Here is a 22475-nt window from a genome sequence, read left to right on the forward strand (position 1 = left end):
TCTATCCACCTTTACTACGTGTGAAGAGTGCTTTATGATAGTCACACGAAGAAGCTCCTGGATCACTGTGATCCAGTTTCTTGATTGATCAACTATAGGGAGAAGAAAGCTTAACTGCAATTTCAGTGCTTTCAAACCAGATGCTATTTGATCTTTAAGGAGAATAAATTATTTCCAGTCCTGATGGAACTAGAACATGCTGTAGAAATGCTTTGTTTTATAGTATTATTTAACCTGCTGTTCTTGTATACACACATTTTTAGTAGATTATTTTCATTTGCTTTCATCTAAATACAGCTTTCTTATTTGTTCACAAGTTTAATACCAGTTAAAACAACTCCTACGACATTATCTTCAATAAATCAGCAATGTGCTTTTACTCCAACTTTACCATCATGCTGCCGGCTAAGTCTAATTATTACTTTTTTGTTTACTATATACTGTATGTATGTGTGTTTTCTGTTACAGCAAAGATACACTAGACTACCCGACAGTAATATTGAAAGTTCCCACCCGTGAACTACTATATACTAATTAGTCCTTACACTTAGGCTACTAATCTGCCATCCTAGAAATAAAGAAATTGGTATATTCAACCCAAACAAAATGTGTGGCACATGGGCTAAATACTTAAACCAAGAGGTCCAAGACTTTACAATTTTAATTTAGAGCTGTTGACTAGAGGAAAGGCAATATAAACAGTATCTGTTTATACAGCTACTTATATGTGAACAGAATAACTTACTGTTACATTTATAACTTACCTAGAGCTCCAAATGCATAGAGTATTCATTAGCAAATAGTGGATTTGAACCTTGGACTATTCCATCCACATATTTTATTTGTTTTAAAGCAAAGCTACACTGGGATATCTGCTGCCTCCAGAAAAGAGAATTAACATATTCCAAAGACAGTATTAGCAGTAAAAAAAATTGTGCTTAAATCTAAATTGTAATAACGATTTTAAGTTTTAACAGAAATAAACATTTAATGGTCAGTGTTTTCCCTTTCTTTCCCTATAAGAGCCAAAATTCTGAGGATGGATGAGCAAAAAAACAAGAACCTAATACAAATGTGACAGCAAACTCATAACTAAAGACATAATGCTAATATAATTGTCATAACTGTATTGGAAAAGTTTGCCCTATGGAGTTGCTATGTTTAGCATAAGAAATTAGCCAAATGCAAGACAGCTTACAACTCTTTGTGACATATATCATAGAAAAATAGCTAATTACTAGCTAACTTACAAATCCCAAGTGACATAAATCATTATCAACTAGCCAAACATGGGATTAGCTTACAACCATTTGTGTTGTATATCACAGACAACTAACTAATTACTAGATGCCTTATAAACCTCAAGTCACAAGAATTATAAGCAACTAGCCAAATGCCAGGTAGTTCACAACATGTGAAAGCCAATGGAAGCAACTGGTCAAATACCAGTTACACAGTAACATGGGACACTAAACAATATTTTTGTCAAATATAGTTTGTTTTATTATTTCAACATTAAATACAAACTGAATGAATATTTGTTCAATAAAAACAAAGGTCGCAATATGTGATTTCACAATAATAATTTCAATAATTTTTATTCATAACTAAACAATATACAATGTTTTTAAACCCTACTGATATTTATATAACAGTAGATTTCAAGTAGTGTCATGCATTGTTTAAGACTCCAGTAAGACAATCAAAAGCTTGTTTTAATAACTACCTTAATGTGGGTCAAAAGCAATTTATTTATTTCTCATTTGATATGTTGTAATGCAGGTTATTAGACTCCAGAAACATATGAACTGTGTATTCTTTGATAGACTGTTCAGGCAGAGTATTCATGATGAAACTTTGTAGAATGGAGAGCAACTGCTTGTTGTGGAAACACAAGTCTAGAGAACCATGTTTGGAAAGTCTTCAGCCTTTCGTCTTCAGGTCCACAACAGGCAGTTGCCGTCTATTCTACATAGTTTCATAAGAATTGTGGTTGATTATATGTCTTGATGAAAAGTTATGTAAAAACTCCACATTTACAAAAAAAATGCATATACTCTAAGATTATTCTTTAATAGTAACAAATAAAACACAACTTTCTTTATATTCAATATTCATGTTCAAATGTAATGACTGTTATTATAACTTTACATTTTGTAAGCTTACTAAATAGTTCTTATATATATAGTCTGATTAATGAAATTATAGCTTTTACTCAAATGAATTTAAATCAAGTTACATTTAAACATTTACTGAAACTGATTTACACTTTTGTGCTGGCTTTATACACAAACTTGGTTCAAACAGTCTATTCAAATTCAATTAATGTTTTGATTTATGTGGGTATGTAATATATTAATATCAAGTTGTGGCTAACTTGCATAACTGAAATTATTTTCTGATCTGACAATATCAAACAGTGGGTAAAACTTTTAATAACACCAAATAATACATGAATAAACCTCTTTCTTACAATCATCTAAAAACCATATTGTAGTAACTATATCATAAAATGATAAAAGGAACAAATCACATTCTAAAGTAAAAGTTATTCTGTATTATTCACTAGTTTACAACAGTCCAAACAAGTCAGTAATACTTTATAAACATCTACTATTATTATTAAAGAAATAGAAAATGCTAATATCAGTTATTTTTGCTAACTTGTAATTTACCATAGTTTGCTACCAAGCAAGTAACACTTATAGTGAGCAGTTAAAAATGTTAATATAACTAAAAACTGTAATTTGTTAATAATATCACATTTAACCTACACTCATGTTAACATAGGTTCTAATCATTTGTGAATATCCTTGATATTAATATGGACTTAGTGAACATTAGTCAGTCACAAAGTAATGTGCCATCAACACTAATTAAACTAACACTAATTAAAACATGTAACTAATTCCAACAAAAAATGTTACACAAAAAACAATATTTCTCAACACAGAGAAAGATTTCAAATTATGTATGATCATCTCCACCTATAAAGGATACAAGTTTCAACCAACTAATAGATTTTATCCTTTGCTCACAATAGCTGCAATTCCTTTTCTTACTAATTTTAAAATTGATAATGTATATTCTCAACACTAACAGTTCTTTCTTGTTTAGTTACACAATATTCACAATAATTAAAGGTATAGGAATGTAATACCATAAATAATGGTATACAGATATTTATTTCCACATATGTTCATAAAATTTGACTTTTAATTCCAAAATAAAAATAGTTTGAGCAAAATAACTTCCATTTTGTTTTTCTTCTATATAAAATAATGCATAGTTCCATAGAACCTAAATATATTTATTCAGTTCATGACCTAGCAAATATGAATTTTCTTATGTTCTTGGAAGATTTCATTAAGAACAGTGAAACATTTTTGTAACCATCTATCAGAAAACTAATATATTTCTATCTTCTGAGGTGTACACTTTACAAAGCACAGTCTAGAATAATCTCATTTGGCTCATCAAACAGTTTAGATACATAGGAAAACAGTAAAAGCCTCTGAGCCAAAATACAAAATAAAACAAAAATTATTATTCAATAATTTCATATAACCTAAAGACAAACATGCATCAGGAGATGTACAATAATCAAATTATTTTGTGTAGAGTTCAGTGTAGGTTCTTCTTAAAATTATAATACCCAAGTGGTTTGAATTTGTTAACCAACCAACTATATTAACCACCCCTAATTTTGAAGTAACAAATCAAAACACTGCCAACTCTTGGGCTACTCTTTAGCAATGCATAGTGAGATTGGCTGTTACACTATAACACCCCTCTCTCCATAGCTGAAAGGGAAAGCACACTGTTAGCAATGCCTTTTGATCCCACAGATTGCAAGTGTAGCACCCTAACCAGTAGGCAGAGCCAACTGTGAGTTGGAAATACATATAAGGCATTTTATTTCAGGTTACTCCAATTTTAAATTCATGTACCATAGAGAAACAAAACTATAGCTGGGTTACAAGACAAAGATTCAAATCAAAAACTGATATTTTGATTTTAAAAATGTCAATTACCTTCAGACTTATATAAAGTTAATGAAAATCAAAATTAACATTACATGAATCTTAATTTTAGAAAAGTTGAAATTAATATTAGGAATTTATAACCATGAATACCTAAGATAAAGACAAAAATGCACCAGTCAATAAACAGTTAATCTTACAGGTCCATATCCTCACAACATATTTTCCAAAATTTCATTCAAAAAGAGTAAAATTACCTAAGACTAATATTTTGATTTCATATTCTATGCTGTTCATCGTACGATATCCCAAATCACGAATTATAGACCTACAGTTTTGTCAGATCATTCTGTCTTCACACGTGAAAGACATCTGACCATTTTTGAAGAATTTTTCTGTTACTTCATTGTAAAACTTACATTAACTTGCCATTTTGTCATCTATGAAAGTTATGATTATATTCTGCACAAGTTTTTAAAGTTTCACTGGAGTTTCCCAAGGTTTTAACTTTCATTTCTGTTAAGTGTGAAGTGCCGTTCTTTATTAGCTTGGGATCAAAAGTCTCATACTTCCACTTACCGATGTTTGATACAAAAGCTACTTTGTTTTTACTGTACAGTTCATCCCTCTCGGTAAATGACTGACATATGTTATCCGAAGAATCAGTATCATCCGACTTCAAATAAAATGTTTTTTGATTCTTCTCAGAATCTGTATTTCTATGCTGACAATTACAAACATCAGAATCTAAGGGCACAGCAGAGTCTCCTGTTATCTTTACTTGCTGGTTTTGGTTTGCAGCAAGTGATAATCCAATAGGTCTTCCTTTGATCTTACTGTCATCCACTAACCCTAGATGAAAAACTGCTACAAGTGCAGCTGCCTGTTCTGCATTCTTTTTGTTCTTTTCTCTAAATGTATGAAAAACAGAAATGAAAGGGATTATCTGTCTACATTGATAAATATCCACAGATTGAGGAATAATTTTTGAAAATCAACAGATATGGCTTGTAAAAAGTGATAAATTGATATTTGAAAAATAATGAAAACACTGTCTTATTCGAAAGATATTTTGCTAGCATAAAACAGTTAAGAACTACAGACACTGAACACACTAGCTAATTCTTAGAGTTTGCATTACTAAAAGAATATACATATATAAAAGAATATACATATATAAAAGAATAAAAAATTAAACTACTTTTCAATGTCTTAGACTTTTAGTGTGTGATAGCACTACAATGAATAAAACAGTTTATTTAGTAATCATATAACTAGACTATGTTTTTATTAAAATAGGATAAAAAAATCATTTTAATTTATTTTTTACAGTTCCAAAGAAATACCAAAGGTTACAGTAAGTCAAAAAAATTGCTGATCTAAGAAATTAGTCTTCAAGTCACTGACATAAGCTGCTCAAATGATTCAAAAACCAATCCAACCAGTTAAGTGGAGGAAATTCAACTTCGAAACAGATTATATTACTGGTAGAGTTGACTGTAATGGATGAACAGGATGAGAAAACAGTTATTTACCCCTCAATGGATACCATTTTATACATATAAAACATAAGATAGTTGAAATATTTCAAAACAATTAGAGTAATTAAGTGTATTACAAGTTTTTAATGGAAACAGAAATGCTATAACATATACACATTAAAAGATAGTGTTGAATTATGAGGAAGTAACCCTGAAAAGGCCTTTTCATTACATTTGTTGACTTGCATTTTAAGTTTTATTAAACTACTATTTTATAAATTTATGTCAATAAGTTTGGAATCAAATTGTAGATAATTCAAATTTTCATATTATACATTATTCAATTTTGTAACTTAAAAGTAAATATTAAACAAACACACCTAAACATTGATTTTTGTGTGTCACGTGGTATATTGAATACAACACTAATCCAAATAAATGTTTATGATGTCAAAATACAAAGGGTATAGTTTTGTAGGAATTAGAAACAAATTACTGATACTGACAAGCTAGAACATAAAATAAGAACCTTTTATCTTTTGCATTTGCTAATTTATCATGAAATTTAGTAAATGGTCCCTTATATACACTTACTCCTACATATGATAGGTGAATAACCAATCAGAAGCTCAGAATGCCCCTTAATGATTTTCAAATATAACATCATCCATTCTTTCTTTTGAAACATTTAGTTTGTTTTTTTAAATACAATTTAGTTATTAGACTTGATAATTTATAATAAAATTTTATGCTGTCAATGAAATAATTTATGATTTTTTGGTTCTTCAAATGTATATACAAAACCTAAAAAAATTATTGTTTCACATCCTCCACATGCTAAATTTCTTAAGGCTTAACAAGCTATGGCAAGCAGCAACTGAGTACAAAAGTCATAATTAGAAGAAATAATTGTTTCTATTATTTACAGTACAATGTTTTAAAAAAAAACAAATTTAGGAAATTGTTTGTAAAGAGTAATAATCTGTATACATATACAGTTTATAACTGAAATGTGACTGTATTTTACCAAACTAAAACAGAGCCAAGATGGGTCATTTTGTAAAAATTAAAGGTCAGTTTTATATTACTGGATGTGGTAACATGAGTGTGTGCATGCAACATTATTGTAACTTCTATATTGTTAACCAGACAGGGCTGAGAGGTCATTATAATAAAAATAATAAATCTATATTATTGTATATGTTATTATATTTAAGGTATTTAGTCATAATATATTTATATTTTCTTTTTATTTGTGGTACATTCTAAAACAAAAGACAATTTATATTCATTTTCCTAATTTATATGATGGTTAGATATTCATGAATAAATATAACAGATAAGATATGAACTTTTTATAAGAAAGGTTTGATAACAATCTGATGCATAAAAGTATTTTTAATCTTAAAATGAAAATTACTTTGCATGTTGGATAGGCAGCATGCAAAATAAAAAAGGCACAAGAAAAACAAACCTTAAGACTTAATAGAACAAATATTGATATTTTGCATATGAGAGCCTCATAACCTTTCCTGAAGACCTGCCAAATTTCATGAACATATGCTTACTAATTTAAAATAGTATGAAAACTGCAACAAACACAAAATGGTTACAAGGTCAGTTCCACATACCCAGCCAATACTAAGAGTTAATGATGTTGTAACTCGCTGTAAAAGGACTGTGTTTTCAGTAGTCTATTGTAATACACATTTTATCTCATGAAGATAAATTGGACAGTAATAGAAATTCTGGAATATTTTAGAAGTTGGTTGGGTTTTAGGTTATGAATGCATAACCTCCTGGTCTCTTTACAACTATTATAGTCACAAAGAAACTACCGTATTTGACACTTTGTAAGATGCACTTTTTTCTTTAAAAATACCTTGAAAAATTCACATGCATCTTCCAAGACAAAAGTGATGGGTTAAGACAAGAGGTTAGCTTAGGGTCTACTCAAAACAGCCTCTCACACAGATTGTAATCTCATTATTTACCAATTACAAGTATTTTCAACAGCATAAAACATTCAATTTAACTAATATTGTTGATATATTGTGAAGAATACAAAGTCTTTGACTGTATTTACTCAGTAGGTTAAAAAAAGTCAAGGCTGCATCAAGGTGTTGGTTGTTGAATCAAAATATATTTTTTTCTTTCCAAAATTAGGTGTGTCTTCTACAATGTAGCATCTTACAAGGCATAAAATACAATAATGTGAGTAAAACCCACAATAAAATTAGTAGACTTTACTACAATTTACCATAAATTTTAAAGATACTATTGTTTTACTCAATAAGGAATTTGGAACATGTATTAACTTACAAGTGAGTGCTTGAGTATTTCTTTCCATTGACACTAACTATTGCCTTGAAACTTTTTTCAATCTGCTCCTATCAGAACAAAAATGAAATCAGGTTTGTGCCTAAAAGTAAACAAAGAACAACAACAACAACAAAAATACTTTTTGATTTTACTTCCTCCATAACAACTGCATGGCATTGGTTGCTATCTTATGAAGGAAAAACAAAAAAACTAAACACTTAAAAACTGCATTTAATCAATTATGAAGAATACATGAAATTAATCACAAGTAAACAAGTACACCAGAACAATTAAACTTGAAAAGTACTGGTTCAGCCATCAACATGATTTAAATTGTCAGTTCAAACAATTTTTAGAGTAACAATTATTGGATATTCTGTAGAATTGACTTAAAAATTCCTTTCAAGAAGCTGCATAAGTTTAACGTTCAGGAAAATAAGGAGTTGTTTAATTAGTTCATTCATTTGGACAAGTTACACAGGATGAGTTTAGTATGATGAGTAATGAAGAAGGAATCATATCTTTAAAGATGGTCAAGTTATTTTGGGGTCATTCCATGTCAACTCATCCAGGAGGCTGCAAGTGACCCCCACAGAATGCCTTGAAAACATTCACATGTGCTCATCTACCCATATAATGAAATATATTGCCAAAGATTAGAACAATATCTCTAATAGTTTCTGATTTACAGCCCTGTAAAATTTAATTAATTTGTTTTTATTTTTGGCAAATTCATTTTTGGGCAACTTTGGCCGCTTAAAAGCTTCAAGAGTAATGGTGGTAGAAGGCTGAAATTTGCTACACTGACTGAATTAATCTCAGAGAATTCAAAAATTGTCTCAAACCAAGTTTATCTCTCTCAGGATTTTCATAGTGAGACTGTAAAATCACCTGAAATCTCAAAATCATAAAAAAACTGGTTTATTTAATATGCCATAGCTCTAAGACTTAATATGACACAAAGCTGAACTGTGATTTCAAATTTCCTATAACATATCAGTTGATAAATCAGCAATTGTTGTAATTAAAAGTCTATTAGATCTCCTGTAAAAAATGTAGTTGCATGCAACTTTTTATGATTTAGCTAAAAATAGCCCTACTTCAGGCCACAGTTTGACCATGTCACCAGTTATTCAGCCTTTTCAGATTTTCACCATATATTCTTACATCTCTGAATATGATCTACAAAAAAAATCAGGATGGTGTTCAACCTACTTTTTGAGTTATAAAATAAAACAAAATTACTTAAATTTTAAAGGGCTGTTAATTAGAAACTATTAGATATTGATCTAATCTTTGGCAATTTTTCATTATATGGGTACATGAGCACATGTGAATTTTTTCAAGGCATTCTGAGGGGGTCACCTGAAAAATTTTCCGAAATCTGGATGATTTGACATGGAATGACCCTTTGTTACAAATACTGTGTTACAGTTGTAATAACCTGAAATCTTTGATAAATCCTAAATAATACAGTTTTTGAAGAATACTTAAAGAAGAACATATTGTTACAGTTTGATTGATTAGATTTGATTTAAAAAATGCATTTCTAACTTGATGGATATGAGCTTAACATCTGAAAATACATTGTACAAAAAACACTACAACATACTTATTTCTAAGCAACAAAATTTAACCATATAACTGAAATTACTTTGTGTAAGTACTCTAGATCTAGAAGTTAGTGTTTGTTAAAAACCAATTGAGTAGCACAAATCAAGCTTCAGGTAAACACAGAAACAGGGCAGACATAAATGACATCACTGATTCAGATAGTTGTATAAATAATGAAATGAGTTATTTCAATGTTATTAATATACAAATTGAGCTGGAAAAATGTGATACATAACAAGCAGACAATGTTCTCACAAACTCCTGTAGAACATTTCATCTTAAGCAAAAATTAGACACTATTACTGTCATCACAAAACCAACAAGAATGGATGATTTACCATTAATACAAGTTAGAGTTGAACCATCAGTGTGAAAAATGTTTACCATCTAAACATTAATATAAATATTTTGTCTGGGTTGATAAAATATGCAAAATTCACACTAAGCACCTTCAATAAAAAAATTAAATTCTTAATGATGAGGAACCCACTTGAAATAAAAATATATCTCAGGATGGCTGGTATGGTAACACTTTTATTGATAAAGAGACAACAATGTTTTGACATTCTTAGGTCATTTTCAGGTTAAGAAAGAGAGAGTTAGGTCAAAACATTGTTCTCTCCTTATCAATAAAAGTGTTAATACCCATACCACCCATTCTGAGATATATAAACAGATTAAGTGTTTAAAGTGTAATTAACATGTGAAACAGATTACGTACATTCAAAATTTTTGTTACTGTTTGATTCTCTTTCAGACATTCATCCAGTCTTACTCAAGGACAACACCAAGGACCATGTTTGTGCTAACTTTCGATTCTCTCTCAGATGTTCATCCACTCTTACTCAAGGACAACACCAAGGACCATATTTGTGCTAACCTTTGATTCTCTCTCAGATGTTCATCCAGTCTTACTCAAGGACAAGACCAAGGACCATATCTGTGCTAACCTTTGATTCTCTTTCAGACGTTGATCCAGTCTTACTCAAGGACAAGACCAAGGACCATATCTGTGCTAACCTTTGATTCTCTTTCAGATGTTCATCCAGTCTTACTCAAGGACAACACCAAGGACCATATTTGTGCTAACCTTTGATTCTCTCTCAGATGTTCATCCAGTCTTACTCAAGGACAACACCAAGGACCATATTTGTGCTAACCTTTGATTCTCTTTCAGACGTTCATCAGTCTTACTCAAGGACAACACCAAGGACCATATTTGTGCTGACCTTTGATTCTCTCTCAGATGTTCATCCAGTCTTACTCAAGGACAACACCAAGGACCATATTTGTGCTAACCTTTGATTCTCTTTCAGACGTTCATCAGTCTTACTCAAGGACAACACCAAGGACCATATCTGTGCTAACCTTTGATTCTCTCTCAGATGTTCATCCAGTCTTACTCAAGGACAACACTAAGGACCATATTCATGCTAACTTTTGATTCTCTCTCAGATGTTCATCCAGTCTTACTCAAGGACCATATTTGTGCTAACCTTTGATTCTCTTTCAGACGTTCAACCAGTCTTACTCAAGGACAACACCAAGGACCATATCTGTGCTAACCTTTGATTCTCATTCAGATGTTCATCCAGTCTTACTCAAGGACAACACCAAGGACCAGATCTGTGCTAACCTTTGATTCTCTTTCAGACGTTCATCCAGTCTTACTCAAGGACAACACCAAGGACCATATTTATGCTAACCATACTAATTTTTAAGAGTAACTTCATATATGGCAGCTGGTAAACAGCATTCACTGTCAACTCTTAGACTAGCCTAGTCTGACAAAAGTGTGGGATTTCACTTCTACCCTTACAATGCACTTATAACACAAAAGTGTAGAGTAGAACAGTCTTCATTTTTTCTGAAGTAATGATACATGAATGACAGAACCACAATTCTGTCACTTATCACTTATTTACTGAAAATATGTGGCTTCCAAGTAAAAATTGACAAGCATTCACTAAGGAATATGTAGATATAATGTGCATTGTATTAAAATGATTTTGAACATGCAAATCAACAAGTCATGTGACAACAAGAGCAACACTAACACTGTTTGGTATTTTTTAGATAGTGTGATGCCACCAACAAATTTATCACTTTAGAGGAGTAAGTAACAGCTGCTTATCACACAAAATGTTCATACACACATCATGAAGATGCATTCAGATTGGATAGCAAGAATTTCAGAGATAAGAACATGTTTTGAATTTAATGGCATATCTATTGAACTGTCACATACCTCAAACACCTGGATAAAACAAAAAAAGCATTTCCTGCTATCCCAAAAGAAAACGTACCAGATTTTTGTGCTGGAAAGCCATTGTCCTCTCACACTAGATGATTTATCAAAGGAAAACTTAATGATAGAACCTTTTGAAACAATGACTACGCTTCACAGTTGTCAAAATGCACACTTGTCAAAACACGGCATGACCAGATGTGGTAACGTGAATTGCAAAGATGTGATGAGGCTTCAAAATGTTTTAATCCAATGAACTCACTACTTTATATTTGTAAAGTAACAGTAGATGAAGCATATTTCTTAAAATGTAATGCTATGATACTACTAAAATGCAAGATTAAGGCTAAAGTTTAGTCTTTTATTAGTCAAATGTAGACATCAACACAAACACTGCAGGTCCCAAGTACCAACAATAATGATGATGGTTGCTTTCTACAATTCCACAGTTTAAACTTTTTTTTAGACATAAATAACTGAATACAGTTCTATTTTGTGCAACTACTTACAGTAGTATAACATGGTACATCACAACCATTTCTTCTTGTCCAGTCAAGCAAAAGACTCTTTGGTAAGTCACTTAGGTCAAACATGTTCCTAAAAATATTTTTTCAATAAATATTTCACTATAACTCTTTAATATTCTTTCTTGATTAATCTATTACAAGAGCTGAATGATTAATGACTTATTTAAGAGATGCTAGACAGTTTCCATGTCCAAAAGACCCCCCCCCCCCAATAAAAGGGCAATGTGTTTTCAAAACTGGTAAAGTAAGAATCTTATGCTGAATAAAACTTCCCCATTGCTTTTAATTAATTTTTCATGGATAAAACATGCATAAAAACAGTATTTCAGAATTACTGCCTGCTCTGATGAATCAATACTTTTTACTTTAAGTCAGGGGTCACTAATCTCTTTCTGCACAGGAGCCAGAGACCATGTCTGTGAATTGATGGAGGACCACATTTAAGTTACAAACTTGAATTTTCTTTTTAATTGGGGACTGAGGGCTGGAAGATTTCAGCTGGCGGGCCAGATCCAGCCCACAGGCCATATGTTGCCAACCCCCGTTCTAAATATTATAGAAGTATTTGCTTACTGTAAATAAAGTCCTTCAGAGGAATTTTCTACCACCTACAGCAGTGATTTGTGCCTGAAATTCTGTTTTAACACATCTCTGATTAGAAATCAATAAAATCCACAAAGTACTGATTATAAAAATGTTAACAAGAAAAAAAACTGAAATGTTTCATCTTTAGTTTAATACCCATAATATTTCATCAACAGGCCTTCGACATCACCAGTTACAAAAACATACAAAAATCAAGTTTAAATATTTCTCATAATAAAAATTTTACATGGATATCATATGTAAAATTAAACATAAGTGAATGAATCTTATTGAAAGAAATGAAATATGCAAGTTCTCAGTTTTATACTTAATACTAGAATTACATTTTTCATTTAACTGTAACAAAATCAAGCCATAAAAAAATCATAACTGTGTTCTCAATTATTGTTTTAATTTTTCATATACTTTAGATCAATTTCAGTATTATCTTCTGTATTTATACTAAGACTTGGTACCTGATAAATCTAGCCTCAAGCTCCCAAATTTCATCCTCACCAATTTTCCTCCTTTTGAGGGTCAGAGAGCAATCATCTTCTCTGGCATGAAGCTTTCGTAGCTTTTCTGTTCGATGCTCAAATTCTTTTTGTTTGGTCTGAAGATATCCTTTCATACCCCATAACTCACTAAAAAAAAATTAAATTTTATTTAACATACACAATTTTAATCTATTTTCTTGTCTGTTTGTTTGTTTTGAATTTTGTGCAAAGCTACTCAATGGCTATCTGCACTAGCTGTCCCTAATTTAGCAGTGTAAGACTAGAAGGAAGGCAACGAGTCATCGCTACCCACCGCCAACTCTTGGGCTACTCTTTAACCAATGAATAGTGGGATTGACTGTCACATTATAACACCCTCATGGCTGAAAGGGATGAGCATGTTTGGTGTGATGGGGATTTATACCTATGGCCCTCAGATTATGACTGGAGTGCCTTAACCATCTGGCCATGCAGAGATTTTCTTGTCTGATTCTTAATACTTCAACATCAATAAATTTGAAAAGAAAACTACACATTATATATATGTATGTATAACATTATAATACAATCTTGCCACTCTCAATCAGTACAAATGTTTTATTCATAAAACATGATGTTCAGTTCCTATATTTGAAGTATAGAACATTCTATCAAGAAGTTTTATTATTTTGTAACTAAAAATAAATAACATACAAAAAAGAGACCTACTTATCATTGACTGTATTTCTTTATATAAACATTTTAAAAAATTACATAAAAAATGTGCATATATTTCAAATTACAAACTAATAACCTGAAATTAATTAATATTGTACATTTTAATCCTTTCACTGCAGTTAGAAGGTTAGAGCAATGGGAAGTACATGTCCCAGTTGCAGCATGAGGAGGTTGGAGCAATGGGAAACACATGTCCCAGTTGCAGCATGAGGAGGTTGGAGCAATGGGAAACAAGTGTCCCAGTTGCAGCATGAGGAGGTTGGAACAATGGGAAACACGTGTCCCAGTGGCAGCATGAGGAGGTTGGAGCAATGGGAAACACGTGTCCTAGTGGCAGCATGAGGAGGTTGGAACAATGGGAAACACGTGTCCAAGTGGCAGCGTGAGGAGGTTGGAACAATGGGAAACACGTGTCCAAGTGGCAGCGTGAGGAGGTTGGAGCAATGGGAAACACGTGTCCAAGTGGCAGCATGAGGAGGTTGGAGCAATGGGAAACACACATCCCAGTGGCAGCATGAGGAGGTTGGAACAATGGGAAATACGTACTAATTGCAGCGTGAGGAGGTTGGAGCAATGGGAAACATATGTCCCAGTGGCAGAATGAGGAGGTTGGAGCAATGGGAAACATATGTCCCAGTGGCAGAATGAGGAGGTTGGAGCAATGGGAAACACACATCCCAGTGGCAGCATGAGGAGGTTGGAGCAATGAGAAAACATCCCAGTGGCAGAATGAGGAGGTTGGAACAATGAGAAACACATGCCCCAGTGGCAGCATGAAGTTGGAGCAATGGGAAACATATGTCCCAGTGGCAGCATGAGGAGGTTGGAGCAATGGGAAACATACACCCCAGTTGCAGCATGAGGAGGTTGGAACAAAGGGAAACACGTACCAATTGCAGCATGAGGAGGTTGAAGCAATGGGAAACACACATCCTAGTGGCAGAATGAGAAGGTTGGAGCAATGGGAAACAGACATCCCAGTGGCAGCGTGAGGAGGTTGGAGCAATGGGAAACACGTGTCCTAGTGGCAGCATGAGGAGGTTGGAGCAATGGGAAACGCACATCCCAGTGGCAGCGTGAGGAGGTTGGAGCAATGGGAAACGCACATCCCAGTGGCAGCGTGAGGAGGTTGGAGCAATGGGAAACGCACATCCCAGTGGCAGCGTGAGGAGGTTGGAGCAATGGGAAACACGTGTCCTAGTGGCAGCATGAGGAGGTTGGAGCAATGGGAAACGCACATCCAGCGGCAGCGTGAGGAGGTTGGAGCAATGGGTCACATCCCAGTGGCAGAATGAGGAGGTTGGAGCAATGGGAAACAGACATCCCAGTGGCAGCGTGAGGAGGTTGGAGCAATGGAGCTCACGTGTCCTAGTGGCAGCATGAGGAGGTTGGAGCAATGAGAAACACATCCCAGTGGCAGAATGAGGAGGTTGGAGCAATGGGAAACACACATCCCAGTGGCAGCAGGAGGTTGGAGCAATGAGGAGGTTGGAGCAATGGAAACACATGTCCCAGTGGCAGAATGAGGAGGTTGGAACAAAGGGAAACACGTACCAATTGCAGCATGAGGAGGTTGGAGCAATGGGAAACACATGTCCCAGTGGCAGAATGAGGAGGTTGGAACAATGGGAAACACATGCCCCAGTGGCAGAATGAGAAGGTTGGAGCAATGGGAAACATACATCCCAGTGGCAGAATGAGGAGGTTGGAGCAATGGGAAACATGTCCCAGTGACAGTGTGAGAAGAATGGAGCAATGAAAAGTACACAGAAATATCGAGTTCTTTACATTAATTCCACAAGAACAGGTCAATATAAGAAAAACAATGGTGGACCTTTTATCCACAGAGATACACTGCTGTGTACAAAGAATTGATCATATAAAAATACAATGATTATAAGTTTATTATTATGTTTAACAGAACTACACATTCAAATACTGCATCTAAACATAGACTTCATGCTCTCTCAAATTTTCCCAAATTTGAAAATTCACTGAATAAGTTTTTTAATGTAAACTTATTGTCTTTACTTGGTAACATTTCTATTAAAGTTTAATTTTACTCTAAATTTCAAGAAAATTGTTTATTACAACTAACAGAGACTAATTAGATAAATTTCAAACAATAATTATAATTTTAGAATTAATAACATAACCAATAGAATTCTAAGGATGCTAATCATATATCGTACAGCTTAGTCACAATATCTAAGGCTTTATAAAACTTGTGCAGTTGAATTTAATTTGCTTAAGTGTCTCACCCTACCATATTTCATGTATTTGCTGTGCATTTAGGAAGGCTTTCCCCCTCACAGTTTCTTGCAGTGAGCCTAGCATTTGTTGAATACAGTATTTGGTGTTCATCACATTGTTGTCATAGTCTATGGCCTAAAACAGACACAACTTAGACACAAACAAAAGCAAAACATTTTATAAGAAACAGATACATCATTTGTCTCTTATATTTACTTTTAATATAACTTGAACAATTTAGAATTTACATCAAATTCCATCACAAAAATATATGAATGAAATATTCTTCAAATTTTTACATGTAAACACAAGTCTATTTCATTTATTTTACCATAAAGTTAACCATTACTTTAAAATACATAGTAACTATTTTTCTGATAAGTTTCTGTGGACATAAATCACAATAATTACTTTAATTTTAATTTCAAAGCCAGATTTTAGGCTTAACTTACATAGCTAGATATTTTTTAGTCATTATTATTTAATTAGTTTTAAATTGTTTCAGTGGTTTCTCAGGATTCACTATATTTGATACAGGAGTAACTGATTCAGTCATAAATCGGTTGAAAGGATTTAAAACTTATTAGGAGTGATTACTATAAGCCACACTAACCTAAAAATAAATACACACATTTCCATTGGAAGCCTATTTCATATATTATTTTTCTTTCCGTGTCCACCTTTTAAAATGAACTGATTATATTTCTAATTTAATATTTGGGGTAAGTGGTAAAGAAGGCTAACAGGTTATTAATCTGCTCAATATCAGCTAATTGGTCAATGAAAAGGGGGTATTTCAACAAGCCCCTCACAAACCAGTAGGGGACATTCTTGTTGATAAAACAACAAACTACCCAATCTGGTTTTTCTTAATTTTAACTGAAATTCTTCAGACATGCTTATTAGCTTAAAAAAGACATTTTCCACACTTTTTTATAGTATCATGGCTACAAAAAGTCATTGGAATTGGTAAGGTGACTGAAATCCCTTGGTACATCAAATCTTAATGTTTACACACAAGAAACCTGGAAGTCTCCATATGAAATGCAGTTATTCTGGAACCATTTAGAACCACCTCAGTAAATATTCTGCAAAAGTCAAGTGCAATATTATGTCTGCAGCTGCTTTCAAAGTGTTCCTGTCTGCTCATCCCACTGCTGACTATCATGATGCTTCGACCTTCCCTACCAAATCACAGGTGAAATTGTTCGTATTTCAGTTGAAAGGTAAACATAAAACTGTGATAGCAAAATTATAAAAGGTTGACAATTACTTAATGATGCTGAGAATGCAGCTTTATTAATATATAAACTGAATTTACTCTCAGTGGGTAAACCTTTATACTAATTAGTATAGCAACCAGAAGATGCTGTATTTTACTTTAAAATTTATCAATTAACAAACGAAAACTTGTCTTAAAGTTGTCTCAAAAATACATGTCCATAACCACCTGCTAGGAGAGTTTCTGGTTTGAACTTACTTTTAATAATCAACAAATTGTAGTGGGAAGACATCTCTTAACTACTAGGGGATGAGTTAATATTTTTTCTGTGTGGCTCATAAGCTACAAATTAATAAAACAATGATGTGATACATATATATGTAAAAATGTCTTGTTTGGGTTGAGAAAATATTTTACGTAGAGGAGCGAACAACAATGACTGAAGATGGTCAAAACATTGTTCGCTCCTTTACATAAAATATTTTCTCACCCCAAACAAGCCATTTTTACATATATATTTCTCTACAAGTGGGTTTTATCGACATCACTGAATGATGTGTTACAGTCTGTTAATTTGAACAGACCTTTTTTTTTGTTATATTAACGAAATTTCACAATGAAAATAGATTAAGGATGTTTCTACACTCTTACTAAGTGGGATTTATTTTGCAGTGTTTTGGCTTTAGGTATGTGCAATGTATCAGACTTAGGTCCACTTCAGGTAAAGAACAAAACAGACCTTTATGTTTAAAGTGTTTTGTTTGTTTGTTGTTAAGCCCTAAACCACATAGTGAACTAGCTATTGAAACCTGAGTTTTTAGTGTTATAATACTCTTGTTTTATCTCTGAGTCACAATGGGACAAGGCATTAATTGCTTCTCATAATTAATATATGAAAACTTATCTTGAGTTTGCCTGGAAAATATACATCTAAAACCAACATCTTTGGGAGTTTTGATACTGAAATTATATTTAATATCTGACACACTGTAGCATAAAGACACCCCTTGACCCCTGAGAGATATGTTAACTTGACAGTTTTACTTTATCAGTTATTTGGCCAAGATAGAGTTACCACAATGACCTTCAATATCTAGTTTAAGCTGATATTTTTTGTATAACAATATGACAGACTGTGATCAAATTTACCTATAAAGCAATCTTTAACTTATGTAGTCATTAGTAGGGCCTCAGTTAACTCTTACACACCAAGATAGACAAAATTTCATCAGCATATCAAAATTATGTCAAATAAACTTATAGTTATCATTCCAAACTTAAAAAAAGAACTTCAGAGATGAAATTTATCTAAGAAAACAAAGGTTTTTAACTTATCCATTTATATACACGAGTTTTTAACCCTATCACTGCACAATTAATTTTCAGACTTATTCCCAAAAGCTGTCAATTAACAACCAAAAAATTAAAGTATTAATTTGACCAATTGTATTACTTTTCTAGTATTGAAAGATGTACATTCTACATAACAGTAACATTCCTTGAAAACTATATTTAACAATGAAAAATAGCAATTTAAACAAAAATTAAGAAAAATTAGAAGAAAATCATTCTCCAGTAAATAGCATAAATATAGCTAAACTAAGTTAGTTAAGGACCAAAATCATTACAAAAGATAATAACATTATTTAAATAACAATATACAAAATACACAGAAGCTGCCTTTATATAGGTTCTATATGTGTTTCTGCAAAGTTGAGCAGAAAACATCCAAGTTTTATGGCACAGAAAATAGATGGCAGCACACATGCAGGTTTACTGACTGTTCCAAGCACAGGGGGACATTCTCACACCCTGCAGTGTGGGGAAACTTTTTTTGGGAACCATGCAGTAAATCCAAACTTCACAGTCAGTGAGTATATATGTTTATTCAAATATACCCAAACTGTGCAGTAAAAAGGGTAAAAGTCTCAAACTTTGATTAGGGGTTGATTAAAGAAAGCTTCCAATGAAATTATTAGTGTTTGTAAATTGCCTAATTTTTTTATTGAGCCCCTACAGGGGCACAATTATAACACCTTTGAACAAACTTTAAATAAAAGTTAAGTTTAATTAACTTTTAGCTAATATCTATGTCCCAACCTCGGTTGTCAAAGTGTAATGTAATTGCCTATATCTCAGTTTCAAAGCTACAGAATAAAACTCTTAAACATATATAATAAAAGCTGTTGGTACATTTGGTTTAGCACAGACTTGCAGAGAGACTGGGACCAATTACTTAGCTTCAAAATACATTGCTAGAAAGAAATTTGTGCACGTGTACGTGAACAGCTTCCACTACAACTACACTCCTGATGTTCTGTTTTACATGTTGGTTTATGATTGTACACTTCATTTGAATTATGATGTAGTGTGGTATGATAAGAAATGTTTTTTTGAGTGAAACAAGATGGTATATACTTAGTTAAATCATTCTGCATTTGACCACATCAAATTTAATTTCACCAACAAGTCCATTGTGGTAGGCCTTGTTTCCATCAGGCTTTATGAGCCTCAGTAAGCAATTGAATGAAAAAAGAAAACCACTGAAACAAAATGTAAAAACATACACACATATATATATATAAAATGTTTAAAACTTATTGTATACTTTAAACAAAAACTTCTGATTAACAATTTCAAAAAGTTGGCTCATTTATAATTTTGGTATGGTTAAGAAAAGCTACTTTTCTAGAATGCCAGTGACTGTAAGCACAATCCAACTATGTTCTTTGTTCTTCAAATTAAAAGAAAAAAAAATAGAACTTCAAGTTTCACACAATAATAACTTTATAAGGAAGTTTAAAAAAAATATTAAAACCTCAAACAAAGGTAAACACTGAAATCTTTTCAAAACTCGAAGTTGCAAATTCATAGAATTATTATATATAAAAACAAGGTATTTAATTCTCTGGAGCTAAATAATCAGCAAAAGCAATTCTAAAACTTCAACTTACATACAGTTAATACAATAGATGATTGTTACAGCATGGATTTCGTAGAGGTAATGGAATTTCTATATAAAATTCTCCATACAAACAAACAAATATATTTTATATCTTCAGGCTTTGAAGTGTATTAATACATCATTTAATTGTTTTATATAAACCAAACCTAATTGTGTTAAATTATTTTCCTGAACACATCTATTGTAACTAATGTAAAAATTGTCATAATACAGTATTTAAATGTATAAGTTCTGTTTAGTGAGTTAAGCCTTATGAGACTTTTGGGTTTTGTAATATAGTGTAGGTGAGCAATACATTCTATCACAACTTAACTAGAAAATTTTTTATTACATATGAAATATAAAAATTATTAGAAATATGAAAGTACTCAATACAACTGTATTTTACAATGTTAGCTATTTATAGATTATTTAACTTACATATTTTAAATAGGCTATAATGATTTCATCAAGAGGGAGTTTGCCTTCAGGACGAAAGATTGAACAATTCCACTCAGCCTGTCGAGCAATCGCAACCGAAGAAGCATTAGTTGCCAGTCGGAACTTTTCTATATCTGAGTAGCAAGAAATTTCTCCAGAACCACCACTACAGAGCATGAAAAAAAACCCATAAAACTCCAAACAACACAGATCTTCATAATTAATTTTTTCAATAAAATATTTTCTGCAAGGTTATGCTCAAAACATAACTAACTGTTGTAGCACTAAATAGTGCTTCTAAAATACAGTACCCTATCAAAAACTTGCAGAAGTAAAGGCAGTCAAGATAGAGCATATAAATAAAGAATAATTTAAGACTTCACAGTCTTGTAAATAAATATATAAATTGTAAAGCAATTTTAAATATATTTATATAATATCTAAACAGAAAACTGGCAAAAAAGGCTGCAATGATTGGTAAATAAAAGTACTACTAAGCAAGCTCTAAAGTAAAACGTAGAAGCAGTATATACTTTCATTTGATTTCTTTTTCAAAATATTTAACTGATTTGTAAAGTGCAAATGATCAGACTATTTAAAACGTTTCCTTTATTCAAATACTTACTTAGCTATTACTGGTATGGATAATACTGCAGCAACGGCCTTAATTATATGAGTTCTGTTTTGATGCTGTGGTCTCTCTTCTTTAGTTCTACCATGTATCGTTAGTCCTGCTACTCCAGTGCTTTCAATGAGTTTAGCTAGAGCTACTGTATCCTCCAGCTAGATAACATCAAATTCATTCAATTCACACAGAAATACCAGATTAAAGAGATGACATTAAGTTATAAAATAAGTGCAGAAACCAATCACAAAATTTGTAACAACTCCCTAGCATAACAGATATAATAGAAAGAAAATTCCAGTCTAGAGATTTAACACAAACCAATAGTCATATTACTGATCCAAAGGAAATGCAAAATCAAACACAAATGTTATAATTCATAAAAAGTGAGAAAAATGGAAAACATCAACTCTAATTCAAAGGATACAGAAACTACTAGTTTTGCTACCACTGCTAAATATAGCTACAAACACAGTAATACAAAATGTAATCAGAAACATGAAACTAAAAGTAAAGTTCAAGGTTCCTGAAACTAAAGAGCAAAGACAAATCTATCAGTGAAAAACATCCAAGTATTTAAATTTTTTTTTTTTACTTTTCAGTTTTGATAATTGTCTATCTTTATAATTATTCAAATTACTATAAATATTTTCTGCCTGGGGTAATCATACATACGTACCTCTGGTAACACCCTCATTTTACACGTGACAGGACAAGAAACCTCCCTGACTAGTGTTGACAATATATTATAAACCTTATCTGGTTGTTTCAACAAAGCTGCTCCCATACCCCCCTATGAGAACAAAACCAAAGTTAAATATATTCTTCTCATGTTTTAATAAAATCTTTAATAACATTATAGATTTCACCTGACACTCACTATCTTTGATTTGTTATGACTGATTTTTACATTTCTCAGGTTAGTATAGTTTGTTTTTTTTACACTATTATTACAGTATCATTAGTTTCTGTGAATATATCAATAAATATGTTAATAAGTAAAATTTATAGCTATT

The 22475-nt window shown here is 32.1% G+C and overlaps 1 protein-coding gene across 2 annotated transcripts in view; it reads right to left on the reverse strand.

Moving 5' to 3' along the window:
• Positions 1–1479: 1479 nt before the first annotated feature.
• Dus2 (Dihydrouridine synthase 2) overlaps positions 1480–22475 on the reverse strand; it is a 30719-nt gene continuing 9723 nt past the window's right edge. Inside the window, exons 6-13 of one of the 2 annotated variants that reach the window (XM_076460365.1) lie at positions 22139–22252; positions 21460–21617; positions 20835–21000; positions 16241–16362; positions 13237–13404; positions 12158–12245; positions 7787–7854; positions 1480–4894 (exon numbers count right to left, since the gene is read on the reverse strand). In XM_076460365.1, coding sequence (XP_076316480.1) covers positions 4420–4894; positions 7787–7854; positions 12158–12245; positions 13237–13404; positions 16241–16362; positions 20835–21000; positions 21460–21617; positions 22139–22252 — 1359 coding nt within the window. In that variant the 3' untranslated portion in view covers positions 1480–4419. The remainder of the gene's footprint in view (positions 4895–7786; positions 7855–12157; positions 12246–13236; positions 13405–16240; positions 16363–20834; positions 21001–21459; positions 21618–22138; positions 22253–22475) is intronic. The other variant, XM_076460366.1, reaches the window with a different exon arrangement.

Source organism: Tachypleus tridentatus, chromosome 10 (genome assembly GCF_004210375.1).
Source record: "Tachypleus tridentatus isolate NWPU-2018 chromosome 10, ASM421037v1, whole genome shotgun sequence".
NCBI lineage: Eukaryota > Metazoa > Arthropoda > Merostomata > Xiphosura > Limulidae > Tachypleus > Tachypleus tridentatus.